Source organism: Chlorocebus sabaeus, chromosome X (assembly GCF_047675955.1).
Source record: "Chlorocebus sabaeus isolate Y175 chromosome X, mChlSab1.0.hap1, whole genome shotgun sequence".
NCBI classification, from domain to species: Eukaryota; Metazoa; Chordata; class Mammalia; order Primates; family Cercopithecidae; genus Chlorocebus; species Chlorocebus sabaeus.
Genome location: NC_132933.1, coordinates 72,192,654 through 72,210,830, shown reverse-complemented (window position 1 = coordinate 72,210,830; position 18,177 = coordinate 72,192,654). Strand labels below are relative to the sequence as shown.

The 18,177-nt window shown below is 36.0% G+C and overlaps 1 protein-coding gene across 2 annotated transcripts in view; it reads right to left on the bottom strand.

The window, feature by feature from the left end:
• BRWD3 (bromodomain and WD repeat domain containing 3) overlaps positions 1 to 18,177 on the bottom strand; it is a 134,012-nt gene that overhangs the window by 105,772 nt on the left and 10,063 nt on the right. For both annotated transcript variants that reach the window (XM_037989497.2, XM_007992161.3), the window contains exons 5-6: positions 11,695 to 11,845; positions 9,923 to 10,021 (exon numbers count right to left, since the gene is read on the bottom strand). In XM_037989497.2, the coding sequence (XP_037845425.1) occupies positions 9,923 to 10,021; positions 11,695 to 11,845 (250 nt within the window). The remainder of the gene's footprint in view (positions 1 to 9,922; positions 10,022 to 11,694; positions 11,846 to 18,177) is intronic.

The following is an 18,177-nucleotide window of genomic DNA, read 5'->3' as shown; positions in this document are numbered from 1 at the left end:
GAACATCTTTTTGCTAGGGTAATATTAAGTGAAATATGGCAAAGAAACATTATTTCCAATTCCTTTCAGGCTTTCTGCAAAGTTCACTTATATAATTTGGAATGATTAACATCCCAAATCTTTATTTTTTTTTTAAATCCTCTTCTAAACTTTTTAACTTGATTTGGTTAACATACACAGAAGTTTTAGACTGTCTTTTCCTCCAACTAAACAAACCTAGCACTGTTTTACCTCTTCCCTTTGTGAAGTATAAAGTTCTATTTCTATAAAGTACTGAGTTAAACATATAGAACAAACATCAAAAGATTAATAGTTTGGTGTATACTGAAAGAAAAATCTAAAGGAATAATAATAATGAGGAAAGAAAAAACATGTTCATACTAGGATTAAACAGAGAAAATACTTTTTTCCTTATATTTTACTTAATAAAATAAGCCCTCATATAATAAAATCTGTTTCATTTAAAAAAAGCTACTAAATTATTAATCCTAATATTACTACAATACTGATTTCAGAAATGGATATAAGGGGCTAGAAACACATATAGGCTATATAAACCCATAAACACATCTTAAAAGGATACTTCAGTTTCCATGTGGCAACAATCATAGCACTTCCATCTATTTAATATTTAATGAGCACTTACAATGTGGAAAATACAAAAGATTGAGTTTACATTCCAGTTTAATTACTTGCAGGTGTGACAAGAATCTCTCGCTCTTCTCCAGGTACATAAAAGTAATGGCTTCAGAAGCAACTCACTTCAGGCACAATTATGAGAGTACAAAGAGGAGGAAGGTGGTAAGTAGAGGGAGGCAGGCCACAAAAAGCAAAACCTAGCAAAAGTATGATACATAGGCAAGATATAGGAACTACATAAAATTAGAGAGAGTGATATATACTCCTGGCAGAAACTCAGTCACCTCAGCCGATAAACAGTTTAAATTAGACTTTCTTTCCATTTACATTTACATATAAACAAGAGATAGATCCCTCACGTCCAAGTGAATTCTGGCATGAAGAGTGACATATAACGATACAATGGCCAATAAGTCAAGAGTCAATCAACGCTAAATGAAAGCTTAGAGCAACATGTAAATATTAATTTGACTTTAGAATTAATGCAAGGCTCCTGAGCTGTATACAGTGTAAATTACAGGCTTACTATATAAATTACAGGATATTGCTACATGCCACTTGTACTAAAGATAAAAAAACAAAAAACAATTTTTCTTTGCAGTTGCAAGATTTAATAGAGTGAAAACAGAGCTCCCATAAAACGGGAGAGGAACCAAAGGGGGTTGCCATTGCTGGCTCCAATGCCTGGGTTTATATTCCGATCACTATCCCTCCCCATGTGTTCTCAGGCGATAGATGATTGGCTATTTCTTTACCTTCTGGTTTTATCTAATTAGCATTTTAGTGAGCTGTCTTTACTACCTGATTGGTCGCGTGTGAGCTAAGTTGCAAGCCCCTTGTTTAAAGGTGGATGCGGTCACCTTCCCAGCTAGGCTTAGGGATTCTTAGTCGGCCTAGGAAATCCAGTTAGTCCTGTCTCTCAGTTCCCGCTCTCAACAAGAAAATCCAAGTGCTGCTGGGGAGGTTGGCCAACGACCGCTCTAACTGCTTCCTGCTGAATTGGGGAGTAGTAGGGGTCGTGCAGTTGAGATTTCCTTGGGAAAAAAATGTTTAAAAATACAGTCTTACTGCATCATACCCTTGCCTCAGTTTAGAAATATAAACATGCATACAAAAATCAGTAGTGTTTCTATATGCTAACGGAGAACAATATGAAAAGGAAATCAAGAAAGTAATCCCATTTAGTATAGCTATAAATAAAATAAAATACCTAGGAATAAACTTAACCAAAGAAGTGAAAGGTCCCTACAACGAAAACTATAAAACACTGATGAAAAAAACTGAAGAAGATACAAAAAAGGAAAGACATTCCATATTCATGAATTATAAGAAATATATTGTTACAATATCCATTCTACTCAAAGCAATCTACAGATTTAATGCAATCCCAATCAAAAAATACCAATGACACTCACAGAAATAGAAGAAATAATCCTAAAATGGATATGGAACCACAAAAGACCCAGAATAGATGACACTATCCTGAGTAAAAATAATAAAACTCGAGAAATCACTTACCTGACTTCAAATTATACTACAGGGCTATTGTAACCAAAACAGTATGGTACCGGCATAAAAACAGAAACATAGACCAATGGAACAGATTAGAGAACTGAGAAATAAATCCGTATGTCTTAAGTGAACTGATATTCAACAAAGGTCCCAAGAACACATATTGGAAAAAGGACAATCTCTTGAATAAATGGTGCTAGGAAAATTGGATACCCATAGGCAGAAGAATGAAACGAGACCCCTATCTCTCACCATATACAAGAATCAAATCAAAATGGGTTGAAGACCTAAATTTAAGACCTCCATGAAACCACTAAAAGAAAACATTGGTGAAACTCTCCAGGACATTGGACTGGGTAAGGATTTCTGATCTCTTGAGTAATACCCCAAAAGCACAGGCAACCACAGCAAAAAAAGTTGGTGCACAACAAAGGAAACAATCAACAAAATGAAAAGACAACCCAAAGAATGAGAAAAAATTTTGCGAACTATTCATCTGACAAAGGATCAATAACCAGAATATAGCCGGGCACAGTGACTCACGCCTGTAATTCCAATACTTTTGGGAGGCAGAGATGGGAGGATCACTTGAGGCCAGGAGTTAGAAACCAGACTGGATAACACAGTGAGACTCTATCTCTACAAAAATACATATATTTTAATTATCCAGAAGTGGTGGTGCATGCCTATAGTTCCAGCTACTCAGGAAACTGAGGCAGGAAACTCACTAGAAGTTGGTGGCTGCAGTGAGTTATGATTGAACCAGTGCACTCCAGCCTCGGTGACAGAATAAGGCAAGATCCTATTTAAAAATAAATAAATAAAAATAACCAGAATGTAAAAGGAGCTCAAACAATTCAATAGAAAACAAAAATCTAATAATTCAATTTAAAAATGGGCAAAAGATCTGAATAGACATTTCTCAAAAGAAAATATACAAATGACAAACAGGCATATCAACAGGTGCTCAACATCGTGGATCATCAGAGAAATGCAAATCAAAACTATAATGAGGGCCGGGTGCAGTGGGTCATGCCTGTAATTCCACCACTTTGGGAGGCAGAAGCAGGCAAATCACCTGAGGTCAGGAATTCAAGACCAGCCAGGCCAACATGGTAAAACTCCATCTCTACCAAAAAAATACAAAAATTAGCCAGGCGTGGTAGTGTGCACCTGTAGTCCCAGCTACTAGGAGGCTGAGGTGAAAGAATCACTTGAACCCGGGAGGCGGTGGTTGCAGTGAGCTGAGATGCGCCACTGCACTCCAGCCTGGGTGACAGAGTGAGACCCAGTCTCAAAAAAAAAAAAAAAAAAAAAAAAAAAAAAAAAAATCCAAAAGACATGCAATAATAAATGCTGGCGAGGTTTTGGAGAAAAGGGAACCCTTGTACACTCTTGGTGGAAATGTAAATCAGTATAGCCACTATGGTTAAGAGTATGGAAGCTCCTCAAAGAACTAAAAATAGGACTACCATATAATTCAGTGATCCTACTGCTAGGTATATACCCGAAAGAAAGCAAAACAGTATATTGAAGAGATATCTGCACTCCCATGTCTATTGCAGTACTATTCACAATAGCCAAGATTTTGAACCTAAGTATTCATCACCAGACAAACAGATAAAGAAAATGTGGTATATATACACAATGGAATACTGTTCAGACATAAAACAGAATGAGATCCTGTCATTTATAACAACATGGATAGAACTGGAGAACGTTATATTAAGTGAAATAAGCCAAGCACAGAAGAAAAACTACATGTTCTCACTCATTTGTAGGAGCTAAAAATTAAAACAATTAAACTCATGGAAACAGCAGAATGACGGTTACCAGAGGCTGGGAAGGATAGTGGGAAAGAGGGGGAAAGTGGGGATGGTTAATGGGTAAAAAAATATAGTTAGATAGAATGAGTAAGATCTAGTATTTGATAGTACAACAGGGTGATTAGAGTCAAGAATAATTTATTGTACATTTTTAAATAACTAAAAATATAATTGGAATATCTATGTAACCACAAAGAAAGGATAAATGCTTGAGGTGATGGGCACCTCATTTACCTTCAGGTGATTATTACGCATTGTATCCCTGTACAAAATATCTCACATACCCAACAAATATACACATCTACTATGTACCTATAAAAACTAGAAACTGTGAATGAGTCTCAAATGAATGAGCCATCCTGCTACCATTTCTAGGTAATTTTATAAAAATTGTTTAATGATAATTAGGAAAATTCCTAAAATTGTTACCATGATGGATAATATCAACAATACTAGTTCTTCAAATAAACATTAAAGACACTTTTTAAAAAATTTTATTTTAAGCTCTGGGATACATGTGCAGAACGTGCAGGTTTATTACATAGGTAAATGCGTACCATGGTGGTTTGCTGCACTTAACCTGTCACCTAGGTATTGAGTCCCACATGCCTTAGCTATTTGTCCTGATGCTTTCCCTTCCCTCACCCCCACAAGAGGCCCTGGTGTGTGTTCTGCCCCCGCCCCGTGTCCATATGTTCTCATTGTTCAGCTCCCATTTATAAGTGAGAACATGTAGTGTTTAGTTTTCTGTTCCTGTGTTAGTTTGCTGAGGTTTGTTGCTGAGGATGAGATGGCTTCCAGGTTTGGTTGGTTCCCTGTCTTTGCTATTGTGAATAGTGCTACAATAAACATATGTGTGCGTGTATCTTTAAAATAGAATGATTTCTAAGTATGTACCTATCCAGAGTAGCTTACCTGTTCCCATATTATTCTAGATCTACACTATCCAATATAGAGGACACTAGCCACATGTGTTTGCAAATTAATTAAAATTAAATAAAATAAATATTTAATTTCTTAGTTGCAATATCTCTATTGTCAAAGAAGGTTCTATTGAGTAGCACTGTTTTATATAAAATACCAGTTAAAATATGCCCCGAAAAATTACTAATGTAATTCCAAATATAACGGGCAGAATGAAAAGAGGGACATGTTCATTTATGATACAAATTCTATGCATAGTGGGAAGAGAAGGGAACATCCTCCAACTGAAAAAAAGGCATTTATCATTATACTTAATGGTGAAAGATGATCTGCTTTCACCCTATGATCAGGAACAAGGCAAACCTGTACACTCTCACCCTTTTAATTTGCCTATATATATACATACATATATATGGAGTCTTGATCTGTTGCCCAGGCTGGAGTGCAGTCAGTCGTGCAATTTTGGCTCACAGCGACCTCCACCTCCCAGGTTCAAGCGATTCTCCTGCCTCAGCCTCCCAAGTAGCTAGGATTATAGGCATGCACTACCAAGCCCAGCTAATTTTTATATTTTTAGTAGAGAGGGGGTTTCACCATGTTAGCCAACCTGGTCTTGAACTCCTGACCTGATCTGCCCGTCTCGGCCTCCCAAAGTGCTGGAATTACAGGCGTAAGCCACCGCACCCGGCCTAATCCACCATTGTAGTAGAGGCACTAGCAGTTCAATAATTTAAGAAAAAGAAATAGAAGGCACATACAATCAGAAAGGAAAAAGTAAACCTATCTTTATTTACAGACAACAGGGTTATCTATGTAAAGAATCACAAAGAATCTCAAGGAAAAAAAGGCATTAAATTTAGTAAATAAATGTACTGAGGTCAATATACAGAAAAACAAAACAAAACAAAAAGAAAAACAATTCTATCTACTAGCAACAAACTGGAAATCAAAAATCTTAAAAATACAATTTAAAACAGTATAAAAACCATAAAATCCTTAGGGAAAGTTTTCACAATAGATGTGTTAAGACCTCAACACTGAAAACTACAAAACGCTGCTAAGAGAAATTAAAGATTTACATAAATAGAGAGATATACTACGTTCCTGGGTTAGAAGGCTCAATGCTGTCAAGATGTCAGTTATTCTAAAATGTCTCTATAGATTCAGTGCAATTGCAAAACCCCAGTACCTTCTTTTTGGGGAAATTGAGAAGCTGATTCTAAAATTTATGTGAAAATGCTAAGGAATGGAAAAGCCAAAAAAATTTTTAAAAATGAGAGCAAAGTTGGAAGACTCAGATAGCAGAGAGTCCAGAAAGACTCATATACACATGGTTAAATTATTTTCGACAAATGTGCCACGATAATCCAATGGGGAAAAAGATGGCCTTTTCAACAAATGATACTGGAATTAGACACCCATATGCAAAAATAAAAATTAAAAAAAAAAAGGAATTCAATCTAAACCACATACCTGGTATAAAATTAAAATGATCAAAAGTCTAAATATACAACAAAACTATAAAACTTCTAGAATATAGGAGAAAATCTCTGTGAGCATGAGTTAGGCAAATACTTCTTTGAACACAAAAAGTACAATCTTAAAGACAAAACTAATAAATTAGACTTCAGCAAAAATTTCTGTTCTTTGAAAGACACTGTTAATAACATAGGGCCAGGGACAGTGGCTCACGCCTGTAATCCCAGGGGGAGGCCGAGGCAGGTGATTGCTCAGCTCAGGAGTTTGAGGCCAGCCTGGGCAACAAAGCTAAACCCCATCTCAATTAAAAAAGATGGGAGGGGAGGGGAAGGGAGAGGAGGGAGAAGGGAGGCGACAACTGCATACTGAGAGAAAATATTTGCAAAATACAAAGGATTTGTACCCAAAATAGATAAAGAACCTCAAAACTCAATAATAAAAAAAAAAATCCAAACAACTCAATTTAAAAAATGGGTGAATACTTCACTAAAGATCCATAGACTGGCAAATATGCACATGAAAAGATACCAACTGACAGTATCAGAAGCTGGTGAGAATGTGGGACAACTAGAAATCTCATATATTGCTGGTGGGAATACAACATATAATAGCTACTTTCACAACAGTTTGGCAGTTTCTTATAAAGTTAAAGTTGTATTTAACATATGATCCAACGACTGACTGCACTACCTATTTATTTACCCAAAGAAATAAAGAAAGACATTCATGCAAAGACCTGTACATGAATATTGTAATAGCTTTATCCATAATAGGCAAAATTATTGAACAGATTATGGTAAACTCATAGAATGGAATACTACTTGGTAATAAAATAAATAAACTACTGATACATGAAATGACACGCATGAATTTCAAAAGCACTGGTCTAAGTGAAATTAGACAGACACAAAAGGCTACTTACTACATGATTTAATTTAGATGACATTTTAAATAACGTGAAGCACAGTCAGTCACAGAAAGATTACTGGTTTCCAGGGGTTAAGCAAGTGATACTAAGGCTGATAAAAATGTTCCCTATTTTTATTGTGGTGGTGGTTACACAAAAATGTATACAATTTGTCAAAACTTATTGAATTGCACACTTAAGAAGACAGCCTTTTATGTCAATAATATCCTAATATAGTTGACTTAAAAAAGTATGGCTATATACTCTGTCTTTGGAGCTATCTGATTGTAAAGCTGTCATACCAAGAAAATATGGTGACATCTGACCATGAATATGATAGATAGTCTATTTAGAAGACAAGCAATTTAGGCCAATCAAATAACTTCTCTGAGCTTTGGGTTTCTCTGCTGCAAACAAAAGGATTTTCAATCAAGTTCCCCAAATCTGTTCCCAGGAACTTACAGGATCTTTAGATCTGTTTCCAGGATCTTACAGATATTCTGGAAAGAGTTTCCATGCTTAAATTACTTGGGAAATGCTCCCTATTTAAGGTGAGCAATGCATTTTAACATATGAAAATTCCTCCATTCATTCAACTTTTCCCCATTTTTAAAAAGCTGTTTCCCACATTTACTTGACCATGGAACTCCTTTCCCACCCTCCCCCCACCCCCGAAAAAGAGTGTCAGTTCTTTATAGTTCTAAGATTCAACAGAACTTTCAAGAGGATATACCAGACAGGCGCGGTGGCTCACGCCCGTAATCCGAGCACTCTGGGAGGCCAAGGCGGGTGGATCATTTGAGGCCAGGAGTTCAAGACCAGCCTGGCCATCATGATGAAGCCCCATCTCTACTAAAAATACAAAATAAAAAAATTAGTTGGGTGTGGTGGTGCATGCCTGTAATACCAGCTACTCAGAGGGCTAAAGCACAAGAATTGCTTGAACAAGGGAGGGGGAGGTTGCAGTGAGCAGAGATTGTGCCACTGCACTCTAGCCTGAGTGACAAGAGACAAGAGTGAGATTCTGTCTCAAAAAAAAAAAAAAAAAAAGATATACCTTCATGATTAAGTTTTGTTTAGATTGGCAACCTATAAAACTGACTGGTTTGAAAGTAGCTATGGAGAACTATGACCCACAAAGAGAAAACTGCCTCAAATCACAAACTGGAAAGAAGATTTCATGTCCATCTTAGTGAGTTTTTGTCAGGCTTTTAATTCTAAATACTTAAACTTAAGCATCTTGAGTACCAGGTACTACGTGAAAATACATCATGATTGAATTGCCTCTGTTCTAAAAGCTCCTCCCCAAATAACATGCCAGATTTAAAATGAATTTAAAAGCATCAATGCCAGGGACATGACAATTCCTAAGCAATTACTAAAAGAATAACAAACAGATTCCAATCTGTGTAAACAGTTTATTTTACAAAACCAGCAGAAGTTTGAAAGTATATGCTTAGCTGAAAGAGAAGGAAAGAAGGGATAAAGAAAGCCTGTAAACCTAATACTGTAATGGTTGCTCTTCAGCATTTCACATGTGACCCATGAAGTATAACACACTAACAAAATAATGTTGACAGTATAGCTAAAAATATTGTATTTTGAAAATAAGTAAATGCATGAATAACAAAAGTTATCTCAATTCAATGTATTAATTATGACTAAAGCTGGAAAATTCTGGTGGATAAACAAACTACCCTTGAAAGGAAAAAAAAAAAGTTAGCAATACCATGTTCAATGAGACTCAACTTTTCCAAGTAATATCCAACCTATGGAAGAGTATTTTTAGCAATATACTCCAGAGTATCCAATTTCCCTGAATAAGTCCTATGAATGTCTAATCAATGATTTTGTCTAAATACATCTTACTTAACCTCTGAGGATAAACTACAAAGCTTATGGTATAAGAAATATTCCTTTTTAAAAAGTATTCATATTTTTCTATCTGAAATTCATCCCTTTCAAATTTTACGCATATTCTGTACTATACACTACATAACATAATGTAATTTTTTATAAGAGTGAGAAAGTAATGGAGCAGAGGAGCAATTACTCACCCAGCACCTTGGTTTTGCACATACTTTGTGAGGGCGAACTTTAATATAAATAGTTTTGTATCTAGATCTCTTTGGGAACCACTACTATTATTTCTTCATAATGGTCTGGCCAGAGATGTCCCAAGAATAATTTGAATGAGATGTGAATTTCATTAAACTGGAACCAAGAAAGGTGACTTTTTGTCTTAATACAGACATATAAAAATGTATAACATCATTATAATTTTGGAAAATAACACATATAAATAATGTACTTTTGTTTGGGAAACTCAGCACATAGACATGTAAATAGACAACCATATGGCTAAAAACGTCTATACTATATTAAAAAAAAGTTTCTGCTAAGAAAGAAGTGAAATGAAATGAAATAAAGAAAACAAAGATCACCTTTTATAAAATATTATACGTGCTTCAAGTAAAAATGTTTAAAAAATCTGGACTAGCCATGAAACTCCTCAGGAATGTAAACAGTTTGTTTATACTTCCAATTTAATTTTGGTACCTATTTTTGTCTTCCTACTGAGTTCAGTAAGGAAAGAATCAACAACCTGTTTATAACACACAGGTATATTACTCACCCACATTTGGAGGTTTCACATAATTTACAGGTAGTTCTGGAGGTCTGCCTCTATGTAGAGCCGCAAAAGCAGACCCATTCCATAGTGTACTCTTACAGTCTATACAAAAAGAACAAAGGTTAGCTAAGGAATTGAGCAGTTTGTTTTTTTCTTTTTTTTAACCCATGTCTCAGAAGCAAATGTCTGATTTTAATTTCATTTGTTGGAATACATTTTTAATTATTAAACCAAAATGAAAATAATAGGTATTTGAACATGTTATAAACTAAATTTATAACTGGTAAACACCAACACCTAAACATATCATCTGGATATTTTATTTCTAAGCTAGTCTTGAACTAAAGCTTTTTTTATGCACATATTTGAATCTTATATAAATATGTCACAGATTAATAAGCTTTAAAGTTTACATCAGTTCTTCTTGATCTTTAGGCTTACACGTCTACTCATATAAAACCGTATAAGCAAGGATATAACTATAGCACAAGTATGCCAGGGAAAATTCAGGCATATTTATACTTGGGTACATGCTCGTATTATGAAATACTTGCCAGTTGTGTCATAACAGATAAGAGCACCGCATATCAGACGGTAACTGATTATCAAGAGCTGTGTTTTTTTCTCTTTCATGTTTAAGTCAAAAAATGTAAGGAAATATTAAATATTACTAATAACTTGGCTTCAAAACAAAAAGCCAAAAGCTCTCTTGAAAGCTTCCAAATAAACTCAATTAAGAATTTCCTTAAATTATAAAATGAGATGCTTAAAATCTGGTATCATTACACAACTATTTATCTTGGAGAATTAGGATTTTTTAAAATAGTATGCTAATTAAACAAAACAGAAATAAATGGGCTGCTAGACCTTAAGTATTTATTACTCCAATAGACATCTTTAATGACTACTTTTACATGTTTATGTTTATCAAATACCACTTTATATGTTTGACATATTGAAGTTCCAGGTAAAACTTGGGAAAAATCTGTAAAACACTGAAAATGAACAGAGGAGAAAAGCTTATTTAACAATTACTGAGGCCAGGCGCGGTGACTCAAACCTGTAATCCCAGCACTTTGGGAGGCCAAGGCGGGCGGATCACGAGGTCAAGAGATTGAGACCATCCTGGCCAACATAGTGAAATCCTGTCTCTACTAAAAATACAAAAATTAGCTGGGCAAGGTGGCACACAACTGTAGTCCCAGCTACTCGGAGAGGCTGAGGCAGGAGAATTGCTTGAACCTGGGAGGCGGAGGCTGCAGTGAGCCGAGATCACACCACTGCACTCCAGCCTGGTGACAGAGCAAGACACCGTCTCAAAAAAAAAAAAAAAAAAAAAATTACTGATGGGTTGATATTTTTGCTTAAATATGTTCAAATATTAAAATTGTACATATAATTTTCATTTACCTGTTACAAAAAGCACAGTATCATTAGGATGACATCATCAAAACTAATAAAGTGTAAGAACATTATAATGAAAGAATATGTTAAGTATTTATACTGTATTAATCAAAGCAGCAATCTTTGAGATCTCTATTCCATGATTACAAAGGTTATTTTATATTCTTTACCTCTATATATTCACTTCTACAGAAAAGTACTCCTTTTCAGGTCTCTAAAAATTTACTTGTACACTAAGAAAACAAAAACAACATTGGCAAGACAAGAAAAACTAGTATTTATAAAAGTACGGGAACATTTACTCAACCTAAAAATAAGCTACTCTCCACTCCTTCCTCCGATATCACAGTTCTAAATTCTGAAAATCTCACCTTTGGCATCCCGTAGCAGAGACTGCCGACCGACACCTAATAATGTCTGTACCCCAGGAACACTCTGAGGGATCTCTTTATCTAGTAAAGGACCAATTCTCTCACAAATTTTAAGGAGGTAGTCTGGAGGAATGTGTGCATTTGCTGCCACCTAAAAAAGTACACAGGAAAAACACATTTATTTGGTTTAAAAATATAAATCTATTCTACTACTAAACTGTTCCATTATAGAGCAAAGTACAGTTTTAAAATATAGAATCAGGCCTGGGCATGGTGGCTCATGCCTGTAATCCCAAAACTTTGGGAGGCTGAGGCAGGTCAATCACTTGAGGTCAGAAATTTGAGACAAGCCTGGCCAACATGGTGAAACCCCGTCTCTACTAAAAATACAAAATTAGCCAGGCATGTTGCTGCACACCTCTAACCCCAGTTACTCAGGAGGCTGAGGCAGGAGAATCACTTGAACCCAGTAGGTGGAAGTTGCAGTGAGCCAAGATTGGGCGACTGCACTCCCATCTGAGCAACAGAGCAAGACTCTGACTCAAAAAAAGAAATAAAAAAATAAAAATAAATAAAATATGGAATCAGAGCCAGGTGCAGTAGCTCAGGCAGATAATCCCAGCACTTTTAGAAGCCAAGGCAGGTGGATGGCTTGAGCCCAGGAGTTTGATACCAGCCTCGGCCACACAACAAAACCCTATTTCTACAAAAAATACAAAAATTAGCTGGGTATGGTGGCTGCACCTGTAGTCTCAGCTATTCGGGAGGCTGAGGTGAGAGGATCACTTGAGCCGCAGAGGCAGAGGTTGCAGTGAGCCGAGACTGCACCACCACACTCCAGCCTGGGTGAGAGAGAAAGACCTCGACTAAAAAAAAAATCAAAAACAAACAAACAAAAATACATATATATGTGTGTGTGTGTGTGTGTGCGCGCGCGCGCATATTCCATATACATATGGAATCAGGAAGAGAAAATTTTAAATATTTAATAATTAACCAAATTTAAGAAACGGTCACAAAATAAGCACATTTAAATGATATGACAACATTTACATGGCATGGCACTCTAATATACATTTAAATGTCTTGATAAAGTCATTTGCTTAGCTGTTAATCTTACGAAATAAGTGTTATAAAGCAACTAACATGCCAAAATCAAAAAAGCACACAAGTGATGAGTAAACTCTCTATTACTTGATTCAATCAGTAGTGACGAACTGATCCAAAACCAGAATACCTAGATTCTATACAAATGATAAGAATACAAGTGAAAGGCATTGCTTGCACCAAACCCACAACCCATAAAGCAAAATTGTTTTTCCTATTAAAGTTAACTTGTTTCCAAAAGGGTATAAAACTAACAATGTTATAAATACTATGCTTTAAATAACTCAGCTATGTAGCCAAAATTCCTTGAAACAAAAACTTGTTTTTAAAAAACCAAGTAAAATTCTGGACATTAGATACCACATATAGATAAGAATGAAACTATAAAACAACAAAAATTGTGCTGTATTTTTAATCTAAGCTAATGTATAAATCCTTGAGGTGTTTCATAAATACTTAATTGTTAAAACAATAAACAGAAAAACCAGAATATTAAAAATCTTTTAGATAAAGTAAACATCTACATCCTCATCTTGAAATAGGTCCTAAAATCTACTTCTGGTTACAATGTCAATTTTTGTAAGTGCTATAATTGTGTGTGGATATATGTATATATACACATATGTATATACATATATACAATATACATATGTATATACATATATACAATATACACACATATGTGTGTATATATATTCAGTGGCATATATACACATATATGTATATACACGTATATGTATGTGTATATGTACAAATACATATGTGTATCTATATATGTATGTGTATATATGTATATGTATATATACATATGCGTGTGTGTGTGTGTATATGCCATTGAATAGGACACACATCAATAGTATTACCACCAAGTCAATCAAGAACAACAAAGGGCTGGGAACAGTGTCTCATGCCTGTAATCCCAGCACTTTGGGAGGCAAAGGTAGGAGAATCACTTCAGTTCAAGATCAGCCTGGGCAACATAGTGAGATCTCATCCCTACAAAAAATGTAAAAATTATAGCTCTGAATGAAAATAAGTGAAAAAAAAAAAAAAGAACAACAACAATAAAAAGTAGCCGGGCATGGTGACACGCCTGGAGTCCCAGCTACTCGGAGACTGCAGTGGGAGGATTGCTTGAGCCCACAAGGTCAAGGCTGCAGTGAGCTGTGTTCCTGTCACTGCACTCCAGCCCCTGGGTGACCCTATCTCCAAAAAAAAAGAACAACAATAAAACACAAAAGAATAATTTTCTAAATCATCTCTGGCGATCACCACGGGAGAAGGTATTTTGTATGTTTTCTTCAATGCTGTATTCCTAGCACCCAAAAAAGTGCTGGGCATAAAGCAGGACCAAATAAATATTTGTTGAATAAATGAATAAAAATCAAAGTAAAGTCTAACTATAATCAATGTTTTTGTTTTTTTGAGTCGGAGTCTTGCTCTGTCACCCAGGCTGGAACGCAGTGGCATGATCTCGGCTCACTGCAACCTCCGCCTCCCGGGTTCAAGTGATTCTCCTGCCTTAGCCTCCAGAGTAGCTGGGATTACAGGTGCAAGCCACCATGTCCAGCTAATTTCTGTATTTTTAGTAGAGACGGGGTTTCACCATGTTGGCCAGGCTGGTCTCGAACTCCTGACCCCGTGATCTGCCCGCTTTGGCCTCCCAAAGTGCTGGGATTACAGGTGTGAGCCACTGCGCCCAGCCTAATCGATGTTATTGTAAGAATTCCTGGAGGAAAAATCTCAAATTCTCGTATCAGGTTGCCTTTTTTGATTTCCTAGGAAACACAGGTCAAAGAACCACAGTCAAACATGTATTCAGAATTCTGGTAACATGAGTGTATCACCCGTGATTATTTTTGTTTTAAATTATATCCTGCTATATATCTTTGGTAAGTTCCTTCAAAAAACAATTTGAATCTACCAAAATAATTGAAGCTTGTGCAACTGTCATGATGCTCAGGAAGAATGGTAATCAGATTATTTCAGATTTGCATCTCCAGGGTTTAGTTTATGCATCAGGACAGAGGATTAAGTAAATTCTATCCATTAATTCTCACATCTTTAGTTTTTCTTCCAAGCAAATAACTATACAGAGCTATGTTTTAAAAAAATATAGAGGTAATATTAAAGTCAATGCAGCTGATGATTCAATCTAAAAAATACTTCATGGCTGGGAACGGTGGCTCACGCCTGTAATCCCAGCACTTTGGGAGGCCGAGGAGGGAGGATTGCTTGAAGCTAGGAGTTCGAGACTAGCCTGGTAAACATAGCAGGACCCTCATCTCTACAAAAAAAAACAAAAAGAAAAATAAGAATAAATCATTTCCTGTCATCTACAGAGTGATATCCTAAAATCCTAGTTTATAATTCACACCCTGTACATTAAGGCATTTCCTAAATATGATTATATGCAAACATAATTAGTACTCTTAAAATTTGTATCTGGAAAAAAACTCAAGTGCTGCATATTAACAACTATAACAGCTTATGCCTTTTTTCCCAAAACTGTCTTAGATAAACTGGGCTTCTGTTATCAGCTATTATTTTTTCATCAAGTAAATGCTGTAAGAGGGCTTCTACATAGAGTAGTAGTTGACGTCTTTACTGGTAATTACTTTTTTTAATCCTCTGGACCAACTCAAGATATTCAGTTGTTACATAAAAACTTCACTTAACTACCCTAGAAATACAACATATTTAGCATATACAATCCAGAAAATGGGAGTTATATAATTAGAATTTTTAGCATTACCCTCCTATAGAAAGAAAATTTGTTGGAGTTATATCTTAAACTGATATCTTAAGCTCCCTGTCTATTTCATTTTATTGAAATAATGATGCTTGATTTTCAGCTAATTATATAAAAAGATTTATCAATCACTCAGTAATAATTCAAAAATACAGGATCATTAATGGTCATAAATGAGGTCTATATATTCAGCAAATACAATTTACTCCTAACTATCCCTTTAAAGTCTTGTACAATAAACAAGTTTGATTTTCACTCTATACAATAGAAAACTGCTTGATTTCTAAGCAGTTACATGAAAATGTCCTTTTCTCTAAAATCAATAAAAATCTGATTATATGGCTGGGTGCGGTGGTTCACCCCTGTAATCCCAGCACTTTGGGAGGCCAAGGCGGGTGGATCACGGGGTCAGAAGATAGAGACCATCCTGGCTAACACGGTGAAACTCCGTCTCTACTAAAAATAAAAAAAATTAGCTGGGCATGGTTGTGGGCGCCTGTAGTCCCAGCTCCTCGGGAGGCTGAGGCAGGAGAATCACTTGAACTCGGGAGGCAGAAGTTGCAGTGAGCCGAGATCACGCCACTGCACTCCAGACTGGGCGACAGAGCGAGACTCCACCTCAAAAATAAATAAATAAACAAATAAAATATGATTATAACACTAGAGAAACAGATTCGATCAAAATAATGGCAATAACAATCTTTTGAGTTTAAACATGATAGCTAGCTTCTCCTTCAAACCACTTTAGCAGGCTTCCAAACTATATCGATGTAGTTCTTAAAATGTTTCTTCTAAATCAAACTTTAGGTCTTATAAGGGTAGTTAACTGCTTACTTGAATCCATTTGCTTTTCATTAAAGCTGGAACTTTTTAAAGGTGATCTTTTCAAACATAAGAACTCTTACCTACCCTGAATAGTTGTTTTTTTTTTTTTACATTTTTAAATAAATCTATATTGTTATATAATGGCCTATAAAATTAATGTCTTAATATTATAAATCACTCTTTTTGTTTAAAGCTCAAACATTCTAATTTCAGTCATTTAACTACATTTATCTCTCTGGAATATAATGGCCAACACGGAACAGTTAAGTGCTCTGAGGCTTGCAGAAGAAAAACATTCTCTATAAACAAAGTTTAAGTGTATAATACGGGAAAAAAAAAAACACAAAAAGAAACCAGAGTATAATACGAGGCCGGGTGTGGTGGCTCACGCCTGTAATCTCAGCACTTGGGAGACAGAGGCGGGAGGATCACTTTGAGGCCAGGAGTTCCAGACCATCCTGGGCAACATAGTGAGACCTCCATCTCTACTAAAAAAGGTTTTTGTTAAGAGTATAATTCAAACTTCTGTATTATTCTATAAAACAGCTCTAAAAGTTAAATTATAGAATCTCTGAAATGAAAGGATCCCTATGTATAATCAACCTAACCCCACACCTTACAGAAGAAGTAAAGTGCCTTGTCCAATTGTTACAATGAAACAAGACAGGAATCTGGGTTTCTCTGCCCACTGCTCTTTCTACTACTGTCCCCTTAAGGCAGTTGAAAAATTGATGATAGAGATCATTAACACAAAGCTGCAAAGCAATGAGAACTGTAAATCTGAATAAACTGAAAGACATTAAATTAACCCTAGATTATAAACCTTCTTGATAGTTAGACTGGCTGACCTAAAGAGCAAATCTAATAACTGAATTACCATACTTCAGAATCATTATGACAACTGAGAAAACCAGAAAACTCACTGAGATGATACTATTCATCATAATTAGTTAAAAGAAATCCAGCTGGGCACTGAATAAAACGTGAAAGGTAGGGAATCTCAGGAGGCCAGAACTGCACCAGGAGCTACATTTGAAATACTAATTTTCAAACACCAAAAGTATTTGTTTACCCTGGCTTTTAAAAATAATAGTATCAGACAAGTAACTCTAAAAAACAAATATAGCAGAGAATAAGCTATTTGTTTTCCAAGACTGTGGCTACAGAAGCTAAATGAAGAAGCAAACTGGGATTGCATGCTCAAAAAGTAAAATGTGGCCGGGCGCGGTGGCTCAAGCCTGTAATCCCAGCACTTTGGGAGGCCGAGACGGGTGGATCACGAGGTCAGGAGATCAAGACCATCCTGGCTAACACGGTGAAACCCCGTCTCTACTAAAAAATACAAAAATCTAGCTGGGCGAGGTGGCGGGCGCCTGTAGTCCCAGCTACTCGGGAGGCTGAGGCAGGAGAATGGCGGGAACCCGGGAGGCGGAGCTTGCAGTGAGCTGAGATCTGGCCACTGCACTCCAGCCTGGGCGACAGAGCGAGACTCCGCCTCAAAAAAAAAAAAAAAAAAGTAAAATGTAACATTTTGCCTGGGATTGATTGATTCATTTAGAGGACAGAACAGGCATATACAAAAGTTAGTCACATAATATTTTGCTCTTTAGAGACAGAAAACAAAATGGATTTTGAAAAATACAGCAAAGCTTTATATCAATGTAAGTGTACTACAGAGATAAGCAGGGTACTTTGAAGTCTGAGAGCCTGGATTATTCAGGCTCTACAATTTACTAGCTGTTACTCTTTTTTGGTAGTATGATCTAGTAGAGAGACTGATTTGAATCTTTGCAGCATCC